The 20,338-nt window shown below is 42.4% G+C and overlaps 2 protein-coding genes across 4 annotated transcripts in view; one reads left to right on the top strand and one right to left on the bottom strand.

Annotated features, from left to right (window-relative positions):
- dennd4a (DENN/MADD domain containing 4A) overlaps positions 1-14,211 on the top strand; it is a 27,954-nt gene extending 13,743 nt beyond the window's left edge. For both annotated transcript variants that reach the window (XM_086209086.1, XM_086209085.1), the window contains 16 exons: positions 607-740; positions 1,117-1,249; positions 1,447-1,653; positions 1,738-1,866; positions 1,971-2,115; positions 3,366-3,488; positions 5,311-5,424; positions 6,819-7,663; positions 7,751-7,967; positions 9,182-9,273; positions 9,369-9,544; positions 9,975-10,347; positions 11,136-11,253; positions 11,520-11,682; positions 11,811-11,875; positions 12,572-14,211. In XM_086209086.1, the coding sequence (XP_086065212.1) occupies positions 607-740; positions 1,117-1,249; positions 1,447-1,653; positions 1,738-1,866; positions 1,971-2,115; positions 3,366-3,488; positions 5,311-5,424; positions 6,819-7,663; positions 7,751-7,967; positions 9,182-9,273; positions 9,369-9,544; positions 9,975-10,347; positions 11,136-11,253; positions 11,520-11,682; positions 11,811-11,875; positions 12,572-12,708 (3,171 nt within the window). In that variant the 3' untranslated portion in view covers positions 12,709-14,211. The remainder of the gene's footprint in view (positions 1-606; positions 741-1,116; positions 1,250-1,446; positions 1,654-1,737; positions 1,867-1,970; positions 2,116-3,365; positions 3,489-5,310; positions 5,425-6,818; positions 7,664-7,750; positions 7,968-9,181; positions 9,274-9,368; positions 9,545-9,974; positions 10,348-11,135; positions 11,254-11,519; positions 11,683-11,810; positions 11,876-12,571) is intronic.
- On the bottom strand, positions 8,977-20,328 carry LOC147258955 (sodium/potassium/calcium exchanger 1-like). Of its 2 annotated transcripts, none has more exons than XM_086209087.1 (10): positions 20,199-20,328; positions 18,715-19,905; positions 17,778-17,837; positions 17,440-17,548; positions 16,381-16,461; positions 15,936-16,087; positions 15,573-15,827; positions 15,370-15,459; positions 15,062-15,228; positions 8,977-14,979 (listed from the first exon to the last, which is right to left on the bottom strand). In XM_086209087.1, the coding sequence occupies exons 2-10, from the start codon at positions 19,744-19,746 to the stop codon at positions 14,730-14,732; spliced, it is 2,196 nt and encodes a 731-aa protein (XP_086065213.1). In that variant the 5' UTR covers positions 19,747-19,905; positions 20,199-20,328; the 3' UTR covers positions 8,977-14,729. The 2 variants fall into 2 exon arrangements, with proteins under 2 accessions (XP_086065213.1, XP_086065214.1); XM_086209088.1 differs by having other exon boundaries at positions 10,000-14,979; positions 16,002-16,087.
- Between the last annotated feature and the right edge of the window lie 10 nt (positions 20,329-20,338).

Below are 20,338 nucleotides of genomic sequence, written 5' to 3'. Positions count from 1 at the left end.
CCTGCCTGGATCGAGCTCCTTACTGGGCAATACTCTGTGGATAAGTGGTGCAGGGGCACAAGGCCTACAGTGTACATGCTAGCTCGGCTAATGGCTGTTCTACCGAACTGTTGCAAATAAACCACCGCCTCATGTGAATATTGGAGGAAGTATTTAAATGGTTGCTCTTTCTTATTACTTCTGGCCTTCTCGTTTTATTACGTGAACCACATACAGATATTTAGGTGTCTTACTTTGTGCTAATTTTTTTTATATATTCTTCTGAGCTATTTACTGTTAAGTACTGCTGTCAAAATCATGTCACTTCTGGCTTGTTTGGGCGCTAAAAGCTTCTGTTCCATATAATCATAGCTATTTCACTAATGGTTATTCCTGACTAGCTTCTCAAGATTCTCCATTATTAGGGACAAGAGCAATCCTGACTGACACATTCTTAATGTAGCGGGACTCATCACTGATGTCTGTTTGTCTTCACTGACTCATATATATGAGGGTTTATATCAGATACTCATGAACCCTCGGGCAGCAGTTGGACTGTGTTTATAGAGGAAAAATGACGAGCACACGAAAGGACAATGATGAATATTTCCGTCTCTTTCAAACCAGATGGACAGTGAAAGGCCGGAGGACACCAGACTGATTGAACTGGATGAATCTCATCGCAGCGAGCACACAGTTTACATCAACCCTCCAGAGCTGCCTCCACTACCACAGGGAGAAGAGCATCCTCTTTGCTATAGGTAACAATGTGTCAATCAAATTCCTAACAATAGTTACAAGAAAGATTTGTTTAGTTGTTTCCCACACACATACACACACACACACACACACACACACACACACACACACACACACACACACACACACACACACACACACACACACACAAAGCAGCACCTGTCAGAGAGACTGCAGAAATTGCCTCTATTGTCGAAGAATTTGCCGCTGCGTTGTGATTTCTGGACTGCATTGATTTGGGATTTATGTCTGTGCCTCAGCTTCCTGGGTGTCCAAGCCAAACAATTGTGCTTGCCAGTGCTTTTGTGGGATTAACAACATTTGATGTCTATTTTGGGCCTTGTCATGATACCTAATAGAGTACATGTCTTCCTTTAGCTACTCTGGGTTTCCTGTGCTGAACTCTGAGCTTTTGGAGCCGCTAGAGGGACCAAATCTTCCCTCAGCAGTGATGGCTTCACGCCACAGCAGCCCAGCCAGCCCCACAGCCATCTTTAGACGCTCTAAACAGGTCAGCTGTACAAATAGTGTGATGAAGTAAATGGCAAACATCTTTTACTCCAAAATAAGATGTTTTATTTGTACCTATTTTACTGTAGATGAGCATAAATGGGTATTAGATTTATGAGCAGTGTTAATCCTATCTGTCTGTAAAGTAATAATGTCTTCCTGTTACACACTGATGAGAGTTGACCTTTTTTATCTCAGGAGATCAAATCTGCTCAAAGGATGGCCAAAACCTATTCATCTATGCCTCAGATGTGGTCCAAGTGTCTGCTACGCCACTGTTATGGCCTCTGGTTCATCTGCCTACCCGGTTTTGTCAACACCTGCCACTCTAAAGTCCGAGCTCTGCGCATGGCTTATGATGTGCTGAGGAAGATGCAAGATAAGAAGCTCCAGGCTCCGGATGAGGTGGCGAACCATCTGCACAGAGAAGTTTGAAGTAATTGTCGTGCACATTCTTAATATTAAAGGATTTGTGTTTTTCTGTCCTAGGTGTGTTACCGTGTGTTGCTGCAGCTGTGTGGCCAGTACAGCCAGCCAGTCCTGGCAGTCCGGGTGCTGTTTGAGATGAAGAAGGCCGGAGTTCAACCCAATGCTATCACCTATGGCTACTACAACAAGGTGAGTGCTTTGCTACTTGATTTACAGGGAATATGAATTTAACAACAACAACTTAATAAGCGTAAATCTGAATATATTAAAACATTTTCATGTTCTCGCTGCAGGCGGTGTTGGAGAGCACCTGGCCCTCCACCACCAGAGGAGGCTACTTTTTGTGGGGAAAACTGAGGAATGTGGTGCTCGGTGTGGTCCAGTTCAAGCAAGCAGGGAGGAAACAACAAACGCCGCACAGGGAGCCTCAGCTTTCAGGTAAAATTCATCATATCCAGATATAGCAACATTGACTAATATCTGATGATGATATAAAATTTTCACATTTAATTGCTAGTTGTTACCACAAACTGTTTCTCAAAAAAAAAAACAAAAAAAAAAACAGATTACTGAAGTACTGCAGGTATCACATCTGCTCTGTGTAATGCCAACAAACATACACGTGACTGTCAAAACATATTTCTCTGCCATAGCTTGACAAGGAACTTCATCCTGCAGAAAAAGAAAAAGGGAACTTGGTACAAAAACAAAAAAACAGTGATAATTTGCAAGAAACTGAATGAAAAATGCTGATGTTTTAAGTTTAGATGAGTATTTTTTGCGGAGGGGATAACTTCAAGGCCGGTATAGAGAGGAATTATTATTGCATATGTGAAATGTATAATAGTAGATTTGAAAAAAAAAAAAAGAGCCATATAAATAGTTTCCTGCTATTCTTGTATACTAATTGCATTAAAATAAGATAAAGGCTATTTTGTGGTATTTTCAGAAACAGATTGGGAATTCACACAGACAGGGAATTCATAAACTTGCATTGAAGTTCATTTCATCTCACTTCGTTAAAGTGGACTGAAAATATGCCAGAGACGCAGCTTAGAAAACTCTAAAAAGTAATTACATTCCATTTTGGATGACATTATTGTTTGTGCAAATGGGTTCTCAGTTGCAGACACTTTCTACTAATAATATATTCTCTTATTTCCTTTATTTCCTAATGTAGAAGAGTTTAAAAATGTGGGAGCAGTGGTCCGTTTGGTCTGCTGTCCAGGTCTCATAGCAGGCTGTATCCAGCCTCCAGTACACATTGTTCCCAACCAACATTCCCATAATAGCCCAGTGAGACTCTCATTACTGTGATTTGTTGTGTGAGGAGCTCTAATGAAAACATGAAGCTGCGCACAAGGAACTACAGTTTTGATCTTTCTCGTATTTTGTTGAATAAATTTCTGATGCGTGAAAACTGCATTCTGATGTGAGTTATTGAGCTTTTGTTTTGCTCTCGTGTGAGTTAAAAATAAGACAGAGAGAGTGAGAACTTGATTCCGTTACGGCACAGTGGCGTCTTTTTATGCGGGGTGACATTCAGTCATGGTGACAGCGATCTGACGTTCAAAGCTTTTCCGCTTCGCTTCTGGGTTTGATAACGGTTCCAGCACAGATCAGAGTCTTTGTACAGCGTTCTTTTTGACACCAGTTTTAACCCCTGATCCTCTCTCTGCTCCCCTCAGATGGCAGTGATCTTGACACAGTCAGTCATGGCAGTCTGGACAGCGCTAATGACTCAGCGGAGCATACCTCTATCGACACCGACTTCAATAAAATGGACTCCAGCGATGACGGATTCAGTACAGGTAGGAGGAAGCAATATTAATTCCACCTCTCTCTGAAATGTTTTATTATTCAACAAGAACAAAATGTGTTAGGTGAGAAAGATCCTCTGTGGTTGAAATGTTGCTTTTGAGATCCTGCAGAAAAAGATGGCATGAGTTAGAGTTAAAGCTCTCCTATCAACTACATGATTTATTTGAACAGCACATGGATTAAATTCAACTATTCATCATCAACAATCATTTATCGTATATGCAAGAGACAGAGCATAATAATCAACATCAGCAAGAAATATTGAAAAAATAAACATGCAGATATAATGCAAATTTAAATCCCTGGGCCATCCATGGCAACGGAATATTAACTAAGACCACACTCAAAGCCAACAGCAATAAGTACAAATATATTCATCTGTGTGTCAATACAGGAGTTACAGTGCCAGCACACCCAAGAAAACAACAGCACATTATTAAAATACACTGCTCTTAACCACAAATGGAGGTCAGCCTAATAACCAAAAGCAGAACAAAAACTATAAAGCACCCAAAAGCGGGTATATTTCTGTCAAGGAGGTGAGGAGCATACAGAAGAGGAACATTATCCTCAAATATCTGTTGATCTTTACCAATCCAAAACAGGATCCTCACTATCTCCAGGAGTCTGATACGTTTCCCTCTCGTTAAAAGACATCATCTGAACTAATTTCATCAAAATATTCTCAAACTCTTCAAAAAATTTGCCCATAAAAGGAAAAATAACTCTTCTGGAAAACAGATTCAGAATACAGTCATGAGGAGTGTCAATCATTTAACAGGGACTCAATTAATTTGATGGATACTTGTTGATGACTTGTCCATAAAAATACTGCTGATATTAGTAGTACACCAATATCCTACCAGTAGCTTAGAGCAGTACTCAGGAACCAGGATCTAAAATTAAATCCAGATTGACTCCAAAAAGTAATCACTTGATCCTTGCAATGTCACATAAATTTCCATTCAGTTTTTTTCAAACAAAATCTGTACATTCAATTTAGAGATGTCCTGCTAACAAACAAACACACATCATCTCCTCCATGGAGGAAACAACTGCCAGTCAGCAACTTGTGGTGGTGTTACGAATAGCAAACACAGGACAACCGCACAAGTCTTAATTACTCATTAAAAAAGTTCTGTTTTGTGCACTGAGGTATTTCCTCACTCTGTTTCATGCTGTTCATCCAAGCAAGTTTTGGCCAGTTTGATCTCAGGCGCCACAAGAAACTGTGCCTTTAGACAGTTCTGAGTCGTCTTAGTCGGCGTTGGTTTATTTTTTTATCTTCCCTCCTCCTCTATATTTGATGCTTGTGGAGTCAGACCAATGATGCTCTCACTGCATCTACCAGGATATCTGGTGCTGTCGTCAATAGTTCGCTACTGAACGTTATTTTTGAGCAGTAAATGTTAAATCATTTTGCATCACCATCCATTTCTCTGCCTTCATTTCATTTGTTTATTTCGTGCTTGACCTCGCCAGGCGTTAGCACCACACCCGTCCAACAGTAGAGCTACCCGATGAGCAGTTTTGTGTAGTTTGACCTTGTTTATATCATGAAAGTTTTCAAAGACTGTATTTCAGTCCTGCTTCTCATGCGTCTCTATTCTGGGAGCGTTACATGTTTTAAGCTCCAGAGAATTCCACTGCGCTTTGTTGGAGGAAAAAAAAAACTCTCAGATCTCTTAAGGACTCGAAGAGGGATTTTGATTCACTCCGCTCTTACAGAGAGAAGAAACACAACAGTGGGGGAAGTTTCTTTTCCTTTTTTTGGAGGGGGGGAAACTAAAAAATGTGAAAAAACTTTTTCAGGTGGACAGTCAGATCAAGGCTATGACTCCCTGTCCAAAGAGGAGGAGAAGATGTGCTGCAGAGAGAGTGAACACACACCACCAGTGATGGAGGACAAAGGTTCAAGGCACTCCGGTGAGTTATGGATTAGTTGCTACCTTTCGTCTTTGGCACTCAGTGACCAGCAGAGTGAATCACCACTGACAGGCAGCAAAGTAAAGACTGCTTCTTAGAAAGAAGGGCATGATATTTCAGTGTGGGTGTGATGTATTCTCTTCCCGTCCGTTTTCTGTTATATTTAGATGTTTCTGAAAAATAGGTTTTGCTGGTTGGTGAACATTATGTAAGCGGGGGGATTGTATGTGTGACAGGATTTGTCTTGAATGCTGTTGCGACTAACATGCAGTGTCTTCATGATCAATAGCTCTTAGTTATAGCGTGGAGTTTCGTCGGAGGCTGATTTGTTTTAATGTTTATTTTTGGGATAGAGGACATATTTTAAGATAAAGGCTTCTGTTAGAAAACAATATGTCGCCCAGCCACATAAGCAAACATGTGTAGCTGCTGTTGTCAGGCCCTGGTCAGACATTGTGGACTGAACTATAACAAGCGGAGATCTCTGGGCAGAGGTCTGAACACACTCACACACACAGTGTGACTTGGGCCATATGTGGTCACATTCTTTTAGAAGTGTGAGCGCAGATATGTCCCGGGCCAAACCGAAAGCCCGCCTACTCATTTGTGTGTGTCTGTGGTGGCATATTATTTTATTACACAATGCCAGATTCTTTTTAAACGCCCACAGAGATGAATTACGAGAGCAATGAGTGCAAACATCATAGGCTTGCCAGGAACAAGCTGAGAAAGAGAGCCAGTCTGTGCGGTTTTGATTTCTCCCTCTTCTGCTTTTAATTTTTAGCCGAGACACAGGAAATTAGTTGATTACTTGTTTTTTTTAACGGACGGAGAAACGCGAGGAGCAAGGAGACTAACTGATTAAGCATCTATGGCTGATTGATGGACAGTTGAAGAAAGTCAATCCTGAAAAACATTTACAGCTTTGCAAAGTGTTGTACAGACATGCTCGTGTAAAGAACGAAGAAAAAAAAAAGGAGAATTACAAAGCCTGCCAAGTTATTCACCTCTGCACAGTTGACCAGTAAGTGTATGAAGTAGGTGTGAAAGTGGCTTCATCAGTTTGGGACAAAAGAGAAATTGTTGGACGCAGCAGAAACATCAGACATCCAATGCTGCCGCCTTAGCACATATTTCTCCAAGAACCACCCTGCAGCAACTCCTCTCCTTCCCATCCCTCTGTAGTGTTTCCATTGTGATACTTGATCAGAAATGTTTGATATTAATAATGCTAAAAGTTCCATTTGAATGGTAATGTAAGTGTGAGCAATCTGGTATTGACAGCACCTGAGATTGAGGTTCCAGATCACCAGGTGCTAGCGCAAGGATTTAAGATTTGAGATATCAACTCTCTGTATCAGTTTTAAATGTCAGCTTGTGTTTTTTTGTCACAGACTGTAGTGGCAGGCTGAGTTCCAGTCCCTCACTTAGCGACACTCTTCTTTGTGGAGCTCTGCCAAAAACTGATCGGCCAAAGACTCTGGACTTGTCCTGTGGAGAGGGATCTTTGAGGCTTGCTGTGCCTCACCTCAGCTCAACAAAGCAGCACCTAACACCTGACAAACTTCACGGAGTGGAGGAAGAGGAGGCGGAGACTGGCAGGAAACACAAACCGTCGGTGGAGCGGAGCGTGAGCTGCAGTGGCGTCGAGGACAAGCTGTGCATGCCCAGAGAGAGAAGTGTCAGCTGCAGTGCTGGGACAGTGAGAAGGACAGGTATTGAGACAGGTTATGACCCCCTGTCATTGATGACAAGAGTGACAGTGCAAGAATGTGACCAAGACAGCAGCAGCACACCAGGCACTCGCCGTGACCTCGCTGAGGAGATTGAGATGTACATGAAAAACACCAACAGTCCGCTGAGCAGCCGCGCTCCCAGTCTGGAGCTGCAGAACCCCTCAAGCCCCCTGTTTCACCCCACACCATCTCCTCACTCCTCCCCCCGACCTTCCACCCTGCTCCGTTCCAACACACACCTCCCACTGCCTGTCAAACCCAGGGAGCGGCTGAAGACATCTCCATCTCTACCTCTCGGTGTTAGTAGCAAAGACAGGGAGAGGCCTTCCTCCTTGGTGTTACCTTCATCGCCTACTTCCTCCTCCTCATCGTTCTCCATGGATACCCTGTTCACACCAACTCTGGACATCTTTAAGAGCAGCATGATATCAGCAGGAAAGGGGGTGGCTGTGAAAGCCAGCCGTCTCTACTCTCGTCTGTCCTCTCAAACCTCATTAACACAGGTTGGTTGTGCAACAAATGTTCAATTCTACAGCTCATAACATCAGACCGTCCTCACACTTACACTTCCTCTCATGTAACACCTGCAGGACTCAAACTGTGACAGGGTTAGTGTTTCCTCTCTGACCTCTGGAGAGGCCGACTGCTCCTCGCTGCTTGATAATGACTCCTGTCTGGATCTGGAGGGCTTCACGTCCCCCCAGCACAGCAACATGTCCCGACTCAGGAGGAGCCCTATTGTGGGCCACACCAACCTGAGCAGCCCCAGCACCCCCAACAGAGTGTTCAGACACAACTCCTTCTCTGGTTAGTAGTGCGTCAATCTACATAACCACCGGTATGGAGCTGGCTCCAGTTCGAACTGTCAATTTTACCTTCATTTTTTTCCTCTGATGTTTCAGAAAATCATCATATAAAGAGTTTTAATCAGGGAACCTCGACAATAACTATTAGATTAATCATTAATGACCATGAAATATTTACTTCAGAGAAGGAAAAACAAAACAAAAAACACTAGGAAATGAAAAAAGTGCAACCTAATTATCTCAAGAGTTAAGGATCTGCTAATCCCATAAGACATTGCACATGATGATTTCCAACCTAACTTTTTATTTTATATAACCACATCTCATAATCAACAGACCATTTTTACCCTGGATACCTGGCTAACTTGTCAATGATATCAGTAAACTTAAAGTATCAAATTACACTTACACTTTAAGATTGTTGGTAGTATAATAAGTCTTCATCAAATTGCACGTAAAACATGTTTCCCTAAAGCAAAGGTTGATGTCATTTGATTTTGAGGCTTCTGCAGGAGCAGATACCATCTGTCAGCTCTTGGTAAATCCATTTTAGATGGTTACGACATCATGGCTACTAATCAGATCCTCCATGGAGAGTACGAGTGAGATGTTTACTTCCCCAGTCTCACTGCTGACCTCTGTTGTCAGAATAAATCTGCCATTTTGCTTTTGAATAATATCTGTTATATTTAAATGTCAGTTTTAGACGCACAGCATAATATTCCTTTAAAGAAGTTTACATTGTTGATGAAAATCTTCAGGTGTTAAAAATGTCAGAGCATGCATGTTTTAACTTCAGTATTGTATTTGTTCCTGCCGGTCTAAATTTAGAGTCCAAGTAGGGCTCAATAATGGAGGCATTTGCTCTGTGGGAAACTAGGCCAGCAGGCATGAAGGCTGAGTTAGTGTGTAGGCTTTTCTGCTCTCCTCCACAGGCCCCACGCTTAACATAGACATGTGAACGCGCGCATGTGGACATGCACACCCAGACAAATGACCTGAAACTTTAAAGAAAAAACAGCTAGCACAGAAAGCACAGAGTGTGAAAAAGTTGCTGCTGTTTTCTCATCATCAGTAAAGCTTTTTTGTCTATAATACTTTAGCTTTACTTCATCCAGATTTATACTTATACTTTGTAGCCAAAAGCTTTGATGTTCACATGAAATCATGGCTTCGCCTCGTGTGTCTAACTGTATAATCCTCCACTGTATCCAGGTGGTCTGGCACCTGCGGCTAAAACCCCTCACACTCCAGATTCCTCCCCCGATACCAGCCGCTTCCAGCCAGCTACCAATTACACCGTAGAGGTGAGTAAATCCCCTCCAATGCTTCCAATCAGATGTTCTGTCTTGATTTAGCCTCATATGTCTGGTTTCATCCTGATTGCGTTCTTCTTTTGCAGGTCCTGATGTCCAGCTGCTCCCTTTGTAAGACTTGTGACTGTCTGGTGTATGACGAGGAGATCATGGCTGGCTGGACAGCCAACGACTCCAACCTCAATAGCGCCTGTCCCTTCTGCGGTACAGCCTTCCTGCCCTTCCTCAATGTGGACATCAAAGATCTGAGACCAAAGAGCAGGTTTGCACTTTACAGTTACTAATATTAGACAATGAATTCAGACCAGAAGTTTAAAGTCATATCTGCTCTGAGAGGCAAAAAAAAAAATCTGATTTCTTGGATGTTTTCTTTTTCCACCACATAATGAAGTGTTATGAAATGCACACTTTCTGAACATCTGAAAAAGGTTGATTTCACTGTAAAAATGTATTTTAATTCCTGAGTCATGAAACTAGAGGACATATGTACAGATGGACATCTATTTCCATATTTTAATCCATTTAGAACAAAAAAAACACCATGTTATGTGTGTGGGACTCAGATGGCACCAAATCACCAAAGGACACACTCACACAGACACGCACACAGACACGCACATACACTCATACTCAGACACAACATCTTTTATCCCTGTGACCTCTTTAAACAGATCCACTCCATCTCCCCTTAGGTCCTCAAAGGAAACTAATCCTGTTACAGAGGAGGACACGTCTGCGTCCCTCAATCCTAAGGCCACCATTTGTGAGGCTCAGTCATCTGCAGCTCCTCCTCAGACGCAGGAGAGCAGCAGGGATGCTGTGAGGTCAGAGCCAGCCTCAGCCTCCTCTCCAGTGACAGTACCCTACCTGAGTCCTCTGGTTCTCTGGAAGGAGCTGGAGAGCCTGCTGGTCAATGAAGGTGATCAGGCCATCTACTCCCTGAGTGTTGTCGACCAGCATCCCATTGTATTCTGGAACCTTTTGTGGTACTTTAAAAGGTTGGAGCTGCCAAGTAACCTGCCAGGCCTCATCCTGGCTTCCCAGCACTGTCGCCACGGAGACCAGGTAAACATGCCAGCTCATCAGTTTGTAAATGTGTTTAACTGACACATTGGCCATAATGAAAGCTGTTTAGGGGGCAGGACTCACTGTCAATGACCAACCTGTTCCACTCCGTTCATTACCGAGAGCTCATTCATCTCCCACGTGGAACTTTACGACTGATAACTCTCAGGTGTTGCCAGTTAGCCTCATTTCCCCCAGCTATCTTCCTATTAGCAAACCTATAATTTAACCACACTTAGCATTTGCTCCTCTGCCAGTTCCAACCTCTCATCAGTCCCACCACCACTCCAGCTGTTGCGGCTGAAAGCGATCTTGTCCAGCTGGAGGGCTGTACCCATCGGGGCTTCCTGCCTCCTGTCACGCAGGCCAGGGATGAGGCATCTATCTGCCTCATGCTCAAGGCTTCTCACTATCACTGGAATAGAATGCCCCGAATATCTCGCTGCAACTGATTTTAAGCAGAAACCAAAGCTTCAGTCAAACAGATCTTCAACAGGATAACCTGCAGACTCTATTTTTGTTATTCTACTTCGTCCTGCACCCGATTGTCAGAGTGGATGCGCATGCTCTATGCTTTAAAGATCCTCGCTCCCCTCACTCTCAAACTCCTGAGAGCTCTTATATGTAGAGATCTGGACTCTGATATCAGTTCTCACTCGGATACACACATATTTATTCCTGAACATACGCTTTTGTCATTTTGATAAAACGACAACATCAAAACTCCTGTGAATCTTTTGGATGCAGACTATTGTAGTAATCTCTCTTTTCCTTTTTAATCACTGCAGACTCCTCAGAGTGTTTCATCCGAGGACAGTAAGCAGGTGCTGGTGAGGATTATGTGGGACAACTTAAAGTTGCACCAAGACAAAGTTCAACCCTGTTACATCCTGTGGAACACACATTGTAAGTTACTACAGATTTGATCAGGACAGATGAGTTAATAGTTTCAGATAATTGTTCTGCTGGTGACTGCAAGTTTAATCAAGGTCAGATATTTGCATGTAAATTACATCGTGGATAAAAAGTAACAAGATGCATAATTCAGTTCAGGACTCCTACTCGTCACGCCGCTTTTATCAGTGCTTTACTTTCACATTTGATTAGGAATGATAGAGAGGAAGGAGCCTGTGATCAGCAGGTATTTCATCTCTCTCTGTCTCTCTCTGCAGGTGCCAACTCCCTCGTTCGCTCGGGGCTGTGTGAGGAAGGCCAGGTCTTCACTGTGGAGCTTCTACAGGGTTTCGTGAGAAGCATCAAGAAGAGTGATGTCTATCAGCCAATGAGCCAGATTATTCAGCTCCTGGGGCCAGAGCTGGGTTTCAAGAGACAGAGGTGAGGAAATAGAGAGATTTGAGCCATGTGTGTGTGTGTGTGTGTGTGTGTGTGGGGGGGGGGGGGGGGGGGGCGGCTATGAATGAGAAATCTAATCGCTTTGTCCTTTTTCTCTTTATCTCAAAAAGGAGCCTGTACAGAGATTTATTATTCCTCGCTCTGGTGTCTCTGGGCAAGAACAACATTAATATCAGTGAGTTCAAATCCATGATATTCTGTTTTTAGCTGTGCTTGCCAGTTCTGCTATTTTTCCTACATGAAACATCTACAGAGTGGATTATCTTGAATATTTGCACACATACTCCAACTCCATCTTACAGACATACATGAAATGACCATGGCCTCCTATGCATTACATAACAACGGCATGACTTGTTGAAATGATGTGCCGGCATCGTAGGAGAAGTCAATTCAGATCTTTTTTTGTCCAGGTGGAATGTGAGGGAATTCGCACGCCCACCGCAACAAAGGCTCTTAATTGACTTTGCATTTCGATTGTTTCTGCCACATAATGTGAGCACGTCATGGTGTTAATGTTATAGTTCAGTGATTTTGGTCATTTCATACATTTCCTGAGTTCAGCCTACATCCACAAATCCTTATATTTTAATCATGTCATTATAATCAGTTTAAAAATGTAATTTGTCCAATTCTTTAATAACATGTACATTTCTCGTTTGCATTTTAGCGTGAACATATTAGCATGTCAGCAACTAAACGAAAGAATTTAGTTAATCACTGTCAGCCTATCAGAACTATCTGCTATTTTTCTCTCTACACAAAGGCCATATTTTCTCTCCATTTAATTAAAATACATTTTATACTATGACTATCCACCGAGGAATATACATTAAATCCAGATTTTTAACCTCTATCTGTCTCATTTCAGATGCATTTGACCGGGAGTACAAGCTGGCGTACGATCGCCTCACCCCCAGTCAGGTTAAACTGACACACAACTGTGACCGGCCTCCTGGAGCTGGGGTCATGGAGTGCAGGAGGACTTTTGGAGAACCCTGTCTGTGAGATTTGATCTCTTCTTCTGTCACTATACCACACTCACTGCTGCTGGGATCTTTTTTCTTTTTGGACTGCTTTTTAGACTCAGGACCAGCTGACCTGACCGCAGCACCTAAAGCACAACAGGACACTTGATATAAAGCGACTGCCAAGATTTTCTTTGTACACTGTTAGAGCTGAGAGGTGTGGGGTGACAAGTCTTGTGTTGATACGTATTTAGAAAATCCACTGTATTTTCAGTATATCTATAGTGAAATGTTTGTACAGTTATTATACAGTTTATTTTATGACTTTGTGTTGAAGCTGTGAGTAACTAAGGGTATATTATCACATTGCCTAAATTCCTGAGTGGTCCTGGTGACCTTGTTAAGACTGTTGTTGTTGTTGTTATTGGTGTGTGTGTGTGTGTGTGTGCGTGTGTGTGTGTGTGCGTGCGTGCGTGCGTGCGTGGGTGCATGTGCGTGTGTGTATAACAAGTACTTGCTTTCAGACATGTTTTTACAAAGCACTTTGACGAAACAAGCTCTTGCCATTTATTCTCATTTATGTAATGCTGTGGCCCGGCAGTCAGGACTCATTTCACTGTCTGATATCTCCATCCAGCTGACAAGAGCAAAGACAGTCCTTTTCATCAGCACCCCGCATACCTGACCACGTCTGAATACACTAAATTACATGGTGATATAAAAGAATTAGAAAACATATTTCGGAATCAAAAAGGGAGTTCTCAATTCATCTACATGCACAATTTTTATTCCTTTATCATTTTTGTACAATGTACCAAAATCACCCAGAAGGGAATTGAAATGATTTATTTACAGTTTTTTAAGCAATACTTTTTGTAAAGTGAGGATTGTTATGTATTAATGTGTTATATGGGACCACCCAGGATAGATTTCCTTAAATCAGTACAATCAAACTAAATAATAAATAAAATAAGAAATGTTTTGTGTTAATCAACACTAACCTTTTGTTTGATTGAACTTTGTCATGGTCACAGTTGAATAAAAATGTACAGTATTTGATTTAGTACTTCAGTCCTAAAAATAAAAGGACATTTTATCATTTAAAAGCGCTGACCTGCCCAAATTCAAAACCACATCCAAAAATGAGTGTGATTGTTCGCTGCGTTGATATTGTCCTACACTTTAACTGACAAAAAAAACACTTGCCTTGATTCTGTTCAACGTGCAACTTCAGTGCAATGAGATGTTGAGGCTGTGTGCTTGGAATAAAACACAGTTTCACGGCTTGTAAAATTGCATTTTAACCACCTTGTAAGTTGAAAACAGAGAAAGGGATCCCCACTGATGACCAAAACATTGTTTGATGTTGACATGTTGGGTACACTATTTGTCTATGTACATGCTCCTGTGGTACTGTTTATTATATGTAAGACACATTTGTATGAATTTTGCATAAAAAAATCCGATTTCTTCCCCGGCTGGATCTTTAATTTGCTTTTGTTTCTGAATAAACACTTTTATCCTCTGGATGTTGGATTGTTTTGTGTTTTTTGCCTCACCTCTTCTTTCAAACTGATTTGCATGAAAGTATAAATAGTTAAGCAAACTCAAGTTTTCTGTGTTGAAAACCAGTTGTTGTTGCATTTATATTCTTATATCTTGTACAAAATTCACATGTAGCTACCTAATAAATTGTTCAAAAATCTGTACCCATCCTAGATATTCTAGATCCTAGAAAATGAAATTCTGAAAACTGTGAAAAAGTTAGATCTTTGTGTTCATTCAAAACAATTCTGCGAAATCTACATGATATTTAAATACATTTAGGGACTGGATCTGTATGTGTGATGGAAAATTGATTTAAAAGCTGCCATTGTTACTAAAAATGAGTGTGCAAAGAGTTCTAGGGGATGAAGTGGGAGGTGGACAGTCGTGACAAGTCACTGGCAGCACTGCAGATCAGCTACAGGAGCTTCCTGCGTCCAGACCCATTCTCATGAAATCTGTCCATGTATGGGTCAGCAGCGCTGCTGCCTGTTGTGATGGCTTCTGATCACACTCTCAGATAGAAACAGGGCAGATAATGAGTCTGTCCTCCAGCATCACACTGAGCACCAGGAAGATGAAGTAGAGCAGGAACATGGTGAATCCCAGCACCTTATTCATTTTCCACTTACAGCTTGCAATGGAGATGATGACAAAGAGAAGCATAAGAAAAAGCAGCACGATGGCGCAGAAGAGCCCGTTACTGCTGACAGCCACTGGAGCCAAACCGTGGATGGACGAGTACAGGAGCCACGGAACAGGCAGGCTTCAGGAGAAGGACAGACAAAACAAATCAGAGACAAGACAATAAACCAACTACATGTTCATTATCCCTTATCGAAGCTCACCCCATGGTGATGTCAAAGATGTTACTGCCCACAGAGCTGGAGACCGCCATGTCACCCAGGCCTTTACGTGCCACAATCACACTGGTAATGAGGTCCGGGATAGACGTCCCTGCAGCCAGGATAGTCAGACCCATAATCTCCTCTGAGATGCCGATGGTCTCACCCACCTACCACAGCAAAAACAGGTTCAGAACGCAAGAGAAGCTCAACTTAAATCTCATGACTTTGAAATACATTCACTGTTTCCTGGGATATTTCAAGTGCATTTATCTCCTACTTTGTTTCTCTAAGACACCCCAGCAGCTGACCTGATGAGCCCACCACACCATGAGGTAGGAGAAGACTGCAATCCAGATTATGGAGCCCAGGAAGGTGCCCACAAAGAATTTCCTGGATTTCTGTTGGGGAGAGAAAGTCAGGTAGACACAACGATAATGTTGGTGATGTCTGATCCACGTATGTGTGTGTGTGTGTGTGTGTGTGTGTGTGTGTGGGAGGGGGGTGTCTTCACCTGGTTGCGAACATCAGGAACTGTGAGCCACAGAGGAAAGACGATGGGTAGCAGGAAGAGGAAGGTGGCTTGTTTACGTCGTGTGTCAGGCCACTCTAAAGAAAGGGGCTCATCCTCATTATCCTCCTCCTCCTCTTCTTCCTCATCCTCATCTTCATCCTCATCTTCTTCACTGGACTCATCACTGTCTTCATCACTGTCATCTTCATCACTGTCAGAGCTGTCTGACCCATCCTCCCCTGCAGGTACGTCCTCCTGGAGACATTAAGGCGGAAATGGAAGAACGGAGATAAAAGCAACAAAGACAAAGGAGGTCCTAAGAGGCTGTTTGCCTTTAGTGGAGCTCTGTATGTTGACTCTTACATAGACCGGAATCAAAGACTGACTTCTGGGCTTTTTGATAGCCACCAGGACATGGTTGGAGAGTACCTTCTTGTCCTCTGACTGCTCCTTCTCTTTTTCTGCAGCTGGAGCAGCCTCGGGCTCTTTGGTCGGCTCAGTTTTCCCTCCATCATCTACGAAAGGAATCAAGAACATAATAATCTTAAGTCTTTTTGTCAGACCTCAGTGCTAATCATATGAGGAAATACACATGTATAGAGGGCCTTTTGTATGTTCATGTAGACATTTTATATAGATGTGAGTATTGTCTTTACACGTTTTATTGCATGTGTATGGAACTTCCTTTGTTTTTGTATGTTACTTACACATCCATGTACACACATTCCACTAGTTTGCTATGTTAAACTGCTCTGCAGTCCAAACAATAAGCAGAATAAATGTGCCTGATGAGATTTCCATCCAATACCTTCACTTTTTTCTTGAGTTTTGCTCTCTGCTTTCCTTCTCACCACATTATTCAGACTCTCAGCTTTCTCCTTAAATTTCCCTGCGAAGAGTCAGATGAACAAAAGCGCGTTAAGAGTAGAGAGAATATGTAATGAAATTATTAGTTTAAAAGAATGTTGAGATATCAGCAGTAAAGCCTCCAAACAGCTACAATATTTATTGCAACAGAGAGAAAAGAAATTTTAAAAAGTGTATCAAAGGAATGAGGCTCTGTGCAAGACAAAATCCTAGGATTGTTCCTCTATTACACACATATTGCAACAGATATACTTTTCTAACAGATAACATGAAGAGATGACAGGGATTTTCTCTCATCTATTAAGAACGTTGTCTTTCTTTTAACACTGTTTCACAAAAAAACCCCATGTCTTCTGACAGCACATCATGGAGCAAGTCACTGAGTGGTTGCTTGGACTCATCCCTGTGTGAACACTGGTATCAAGATGTCCCCTGTCTGGAAAACTCCTCAGAGATAAACTGTGAGAAAACTAGTCTAGCACACTGTTAAATCAGTTGCATCTGGTTTAACAGTTGAGGTTCTCTGTTCTCTAACTCAAGGCTTCCCAAACACAACAACAGCACCAGGAGCTGGAAGCATACCGAGATTACACACACATGCACTAATAGATCAATCCAACACAGCCATATTTAAATTGGTATGAAAGCCAGCTGCTATTTTTATTGTATTTATATGTGTATTTAAAAAAAATTAAGACCTTTTGAGTAATGCATTGGTTTAGGTTGAATGCAGAATTCAACCTAAACCAAATCATCTTCAAGTGTACAACTAGTGTTGACTGAGGCCGTAGCTGATGGCACCCAGAGCATCTTTTTTGTGTTCAACTGTGGATGTACATGTGGATACCTCCACACACTGTGGCAGGTATTTATCTGCTTAGTATCAATCTGGATTTAGTGCTGCCTTCATTTGGAACACTTTGCTAATCCATTTCACTATGAGAAGGGCATCATCCGCAGACTCCGGTGTGCAGCGTTGTCATGGTGAGACGGTACTCACCGTCTCCTAGAGGGTCTAATGTGTGGATCATGAGTTGGAAGATGGTGCTCCTCATCGTGCTATTATGTAAAGATGCTGAGCTTCCCCCTCGTTGCAGAGATGGCTTCACCTGAGGACAGACACGGCTGAGGTCACGACAGATACTCAGACGGTGACACATCAGTGTGAAAGGATTGCGTAACAGGAGAGGGCAGGCTTGTTTTTCTCTTCTTGACAAGTGCATTTACATGTGCCAGGGCTTGAAGGGGGGCTTGTTACCATGGTGCTATGAATGAATGGGACTGAGGAAAAGGTAATAAAGGGTTAAGAAGGATGTTTTCTGCATCTTTGACTTTTACCTTTAACAGATTCTTGTCCTCAGGACCTGGAGGGGCATTATCTTCATCATCCCCATTTGTCTGTGTGCAACAATTTTTTCAGTGATAATTATTCATTAGCATAGATGGAAATTAGGTCATTTTGGTGGTGTTTTTATATCAGTCCTTACATACCGTAGTATCATCTTATACAGTGCATGGGATGTTGTTTTTTGTTTTACTCTAAAGGGAACTGAATGGCATGCAAAAGGTTATAGCCGATTAAAATAAGCAGCATAATGCTGTCATATATGATCAAAAACAGCAGTTACAACAAATTTAATAATGAGATCAGCTCCCCTGGAAGTGGGAAAGTACACCAATAGCTTTAACTGCACTGTGTATATTAAGCCTCAATCACACTTAACCAGGGTTAAACACAGCATATGTTGATGCTACAGTTTGTTCAGAGCTTTAGGCCCTCAAGGGATTAAGTTGCGGTCACTGATCAGCTTTGGTTCTCTTACATATTATTTCACTCTGTTGACATTATTTGCATAAAAGCCTGCAGGCTGTAGCGTTTTCATGATTGAGTGATGTGACTGCTTTTGATGAGAGAATGAGAGAAGAACTATCACTGAGTGAAGAAGATGTCATTTTTGATCAAATGCAACTGTATAATCGAGTGACATAATTTACGACACCATTACTGTCATATTACATGGAAAAACGGTTCTCGTGAAAAGTTGGTGACCACAAATTTAGCTTATTTTCAGCTCATTACAAAGAACTGATTTGGTTGTGGTATTGTTGGATGTTTGTCTCTGTAGATTCATTCTCAGTAACCCACTTAACTGTAATGTCTGTACACTGATCTTGTATCAGGGTTTCTTCCACTCTAGCTGGTAAACTGTCAGTGGTACAAACACCCAAATGGAGCACATTCACTGATGAATCACATTCCTACAGGAGTGCTTACCTTTTCCACTTCCTCCACAGTAATAATTCTGACAATGTTCTTGTGTTTGTAGAGCCGAGTCTTGAACGCCTGTTCTAATTGCACATTAAACTTCATAAAAATCACGTACAAAGAGTAACTGGCCACCAGCATCATGCTCTCCCACCACATGATGACGTTATCCAAGAAGAAGATGATGAGTAAGATCAGGTCAAGTATGTAGAAGGACACGTCTCTGAAAAGTGGCCACCAGGTGAGATGAAGCACCTCTCGAGAAAACAAAGCGCACATTCCAATCACAAACAAAATGTTGAAAACTGCAGAGCCAACGATTGTGCCGATACCCACGTTGCTGTGAGCTACGAAGACCCCAATCAAGGAGGTGAAAAGCTCAGGGGCCGAGCCTCCAGCAGCCATGAAAGTAGCTCCTGCCACATCATCAGAGATGGCTAACTTTTGTGTGATTACCCCCAGTGCAGGAACAAAGAACTCGTCGCACACAATTGCAAGTGACACAAACATGTACACCATGCCAATAATGTGGAGGACCACCCAGCCTCGTCTGCGGTCTTCAATAGAAAAGATGTCTTCAGGGTATTCTCCTTTCATGTGAGGCGCTTCTCCAGGAGCAGCTGGAGTGATGGTGGTTACAGGAGGAGCTGGAGCTGGTGTAGGTGTCTCCTGTGGAGGTTCCGGAGACACATAGATGCAATGAACAAAAGTCCGATTGGTGGTTGCAGGTGGTGGAGGTTCTGAGTCGGCTTTAAAATCTGAAGTTGTTTCCTGCAGATATGTGACATGTGTCTCTGGTGTGGTTTGATCTGTGGGCTCTAATTCATGTGTCGTACTGAGCGGCTCCTCAGGCGCCCGAGTCTCCACCTCTTCAACTCCACCACTTGAGCCCTCTACAAAATCCTCTCCAATCTGAGGCAGAGACAAAGGCTCGTACAGCCTGGCACTGATGGTCAACTGGTAGAGAGTACAGAGGAAAACTCCAGAGAGGAGAAATAAAACCCGGCTCAGCTGCAGTCGCTTCCTTCTCGTACAATACATTTTCCTCCAAAGCAGTGTTGCTACTAGCTACGGGGAATTAAGCTGTATAAATGCAAATGGTGCCGTCCAGCTTTTTCCCCTGAAGACCATGGGGTGACAGACTCCAAGCCCTCATCAGCGTGACTCATGTCACATCCTCCACTGCTCGGAGAAGCCCACCTGAAAACAGATGAAAACACTGTGGCAGTTGGATAGCAAGTATCACGCAGATGATTTACATTTGGGTGCATTTGCATTTGGGTTAAATATTCTGACGATGTGTTGGAGAAATTGTCTGTGGTAGCATATTTGATGAGCCCATACAATTGTGTTATGACTGCATAAGCAAACTGAGTGTAAGAAAAAAAGGGCACGCATAAATTAAAGAGCAACAAATAACAAGGCTAATTTCCACATCACTCTCAAAAAGAACAAAAAGAAAAATCATTCATTTTCTCACAGATGAAACTTACCACAAACAGAAAATCTTGTGAAACCAGGGATTTTAAATTCTCCAAAAGCAGATTTCCACAGCTGGTCCAGTGCTACAAGTAAAATTACGTCCCAACTGTTGCCAGCAGCCAATAGGTTATGTAGGACGCAGGACAAGTCT

This window comes from Aulostomus chinensis, chromosome 7 (genome assembly GCF_037954235.1).
Source record: "Aulostomus chinensis isolate RoL2024-O1b breed Wild chromosome 7, RoL_Achi_v1.0, whole genome shotgun sequence".
NCBI lineage: Eukaryota > Metazoa > Chordata > Actinopteri > Syngnathiformes > Aulostomidae > Aulostomus > Aulostomus chinensis.
The sequence above is the reverse complement of the archived record's forward strand: the minus strand, read 5'-3'. Positions and strand labels throughout refer to the sequence as shown.

Coding starts and splice junctions, on each gene's coding strand:
- LOC147258955 (XM_086209087.1), bottom strand. CDS start 19,746: ATGTATTGTACGAGAAGGAAGCGACTGCAGCTGAGCCGGGTTTTATTT. Junction 16,462..17,439: donor ATTAGACCCTCTAGGAGACG/GTGAGTACCGTC, acceptor GACTCTTCGCAG/GGAAATTTAAGGAGAAAGCT. Junction 15,229..15,369: donor TGGTGTGGTGGGCTCATCAG/GTCAGCTGCTGG, acceptor TTGCTGTGGTAG/GTGGGTGAGACCATCGGCAT.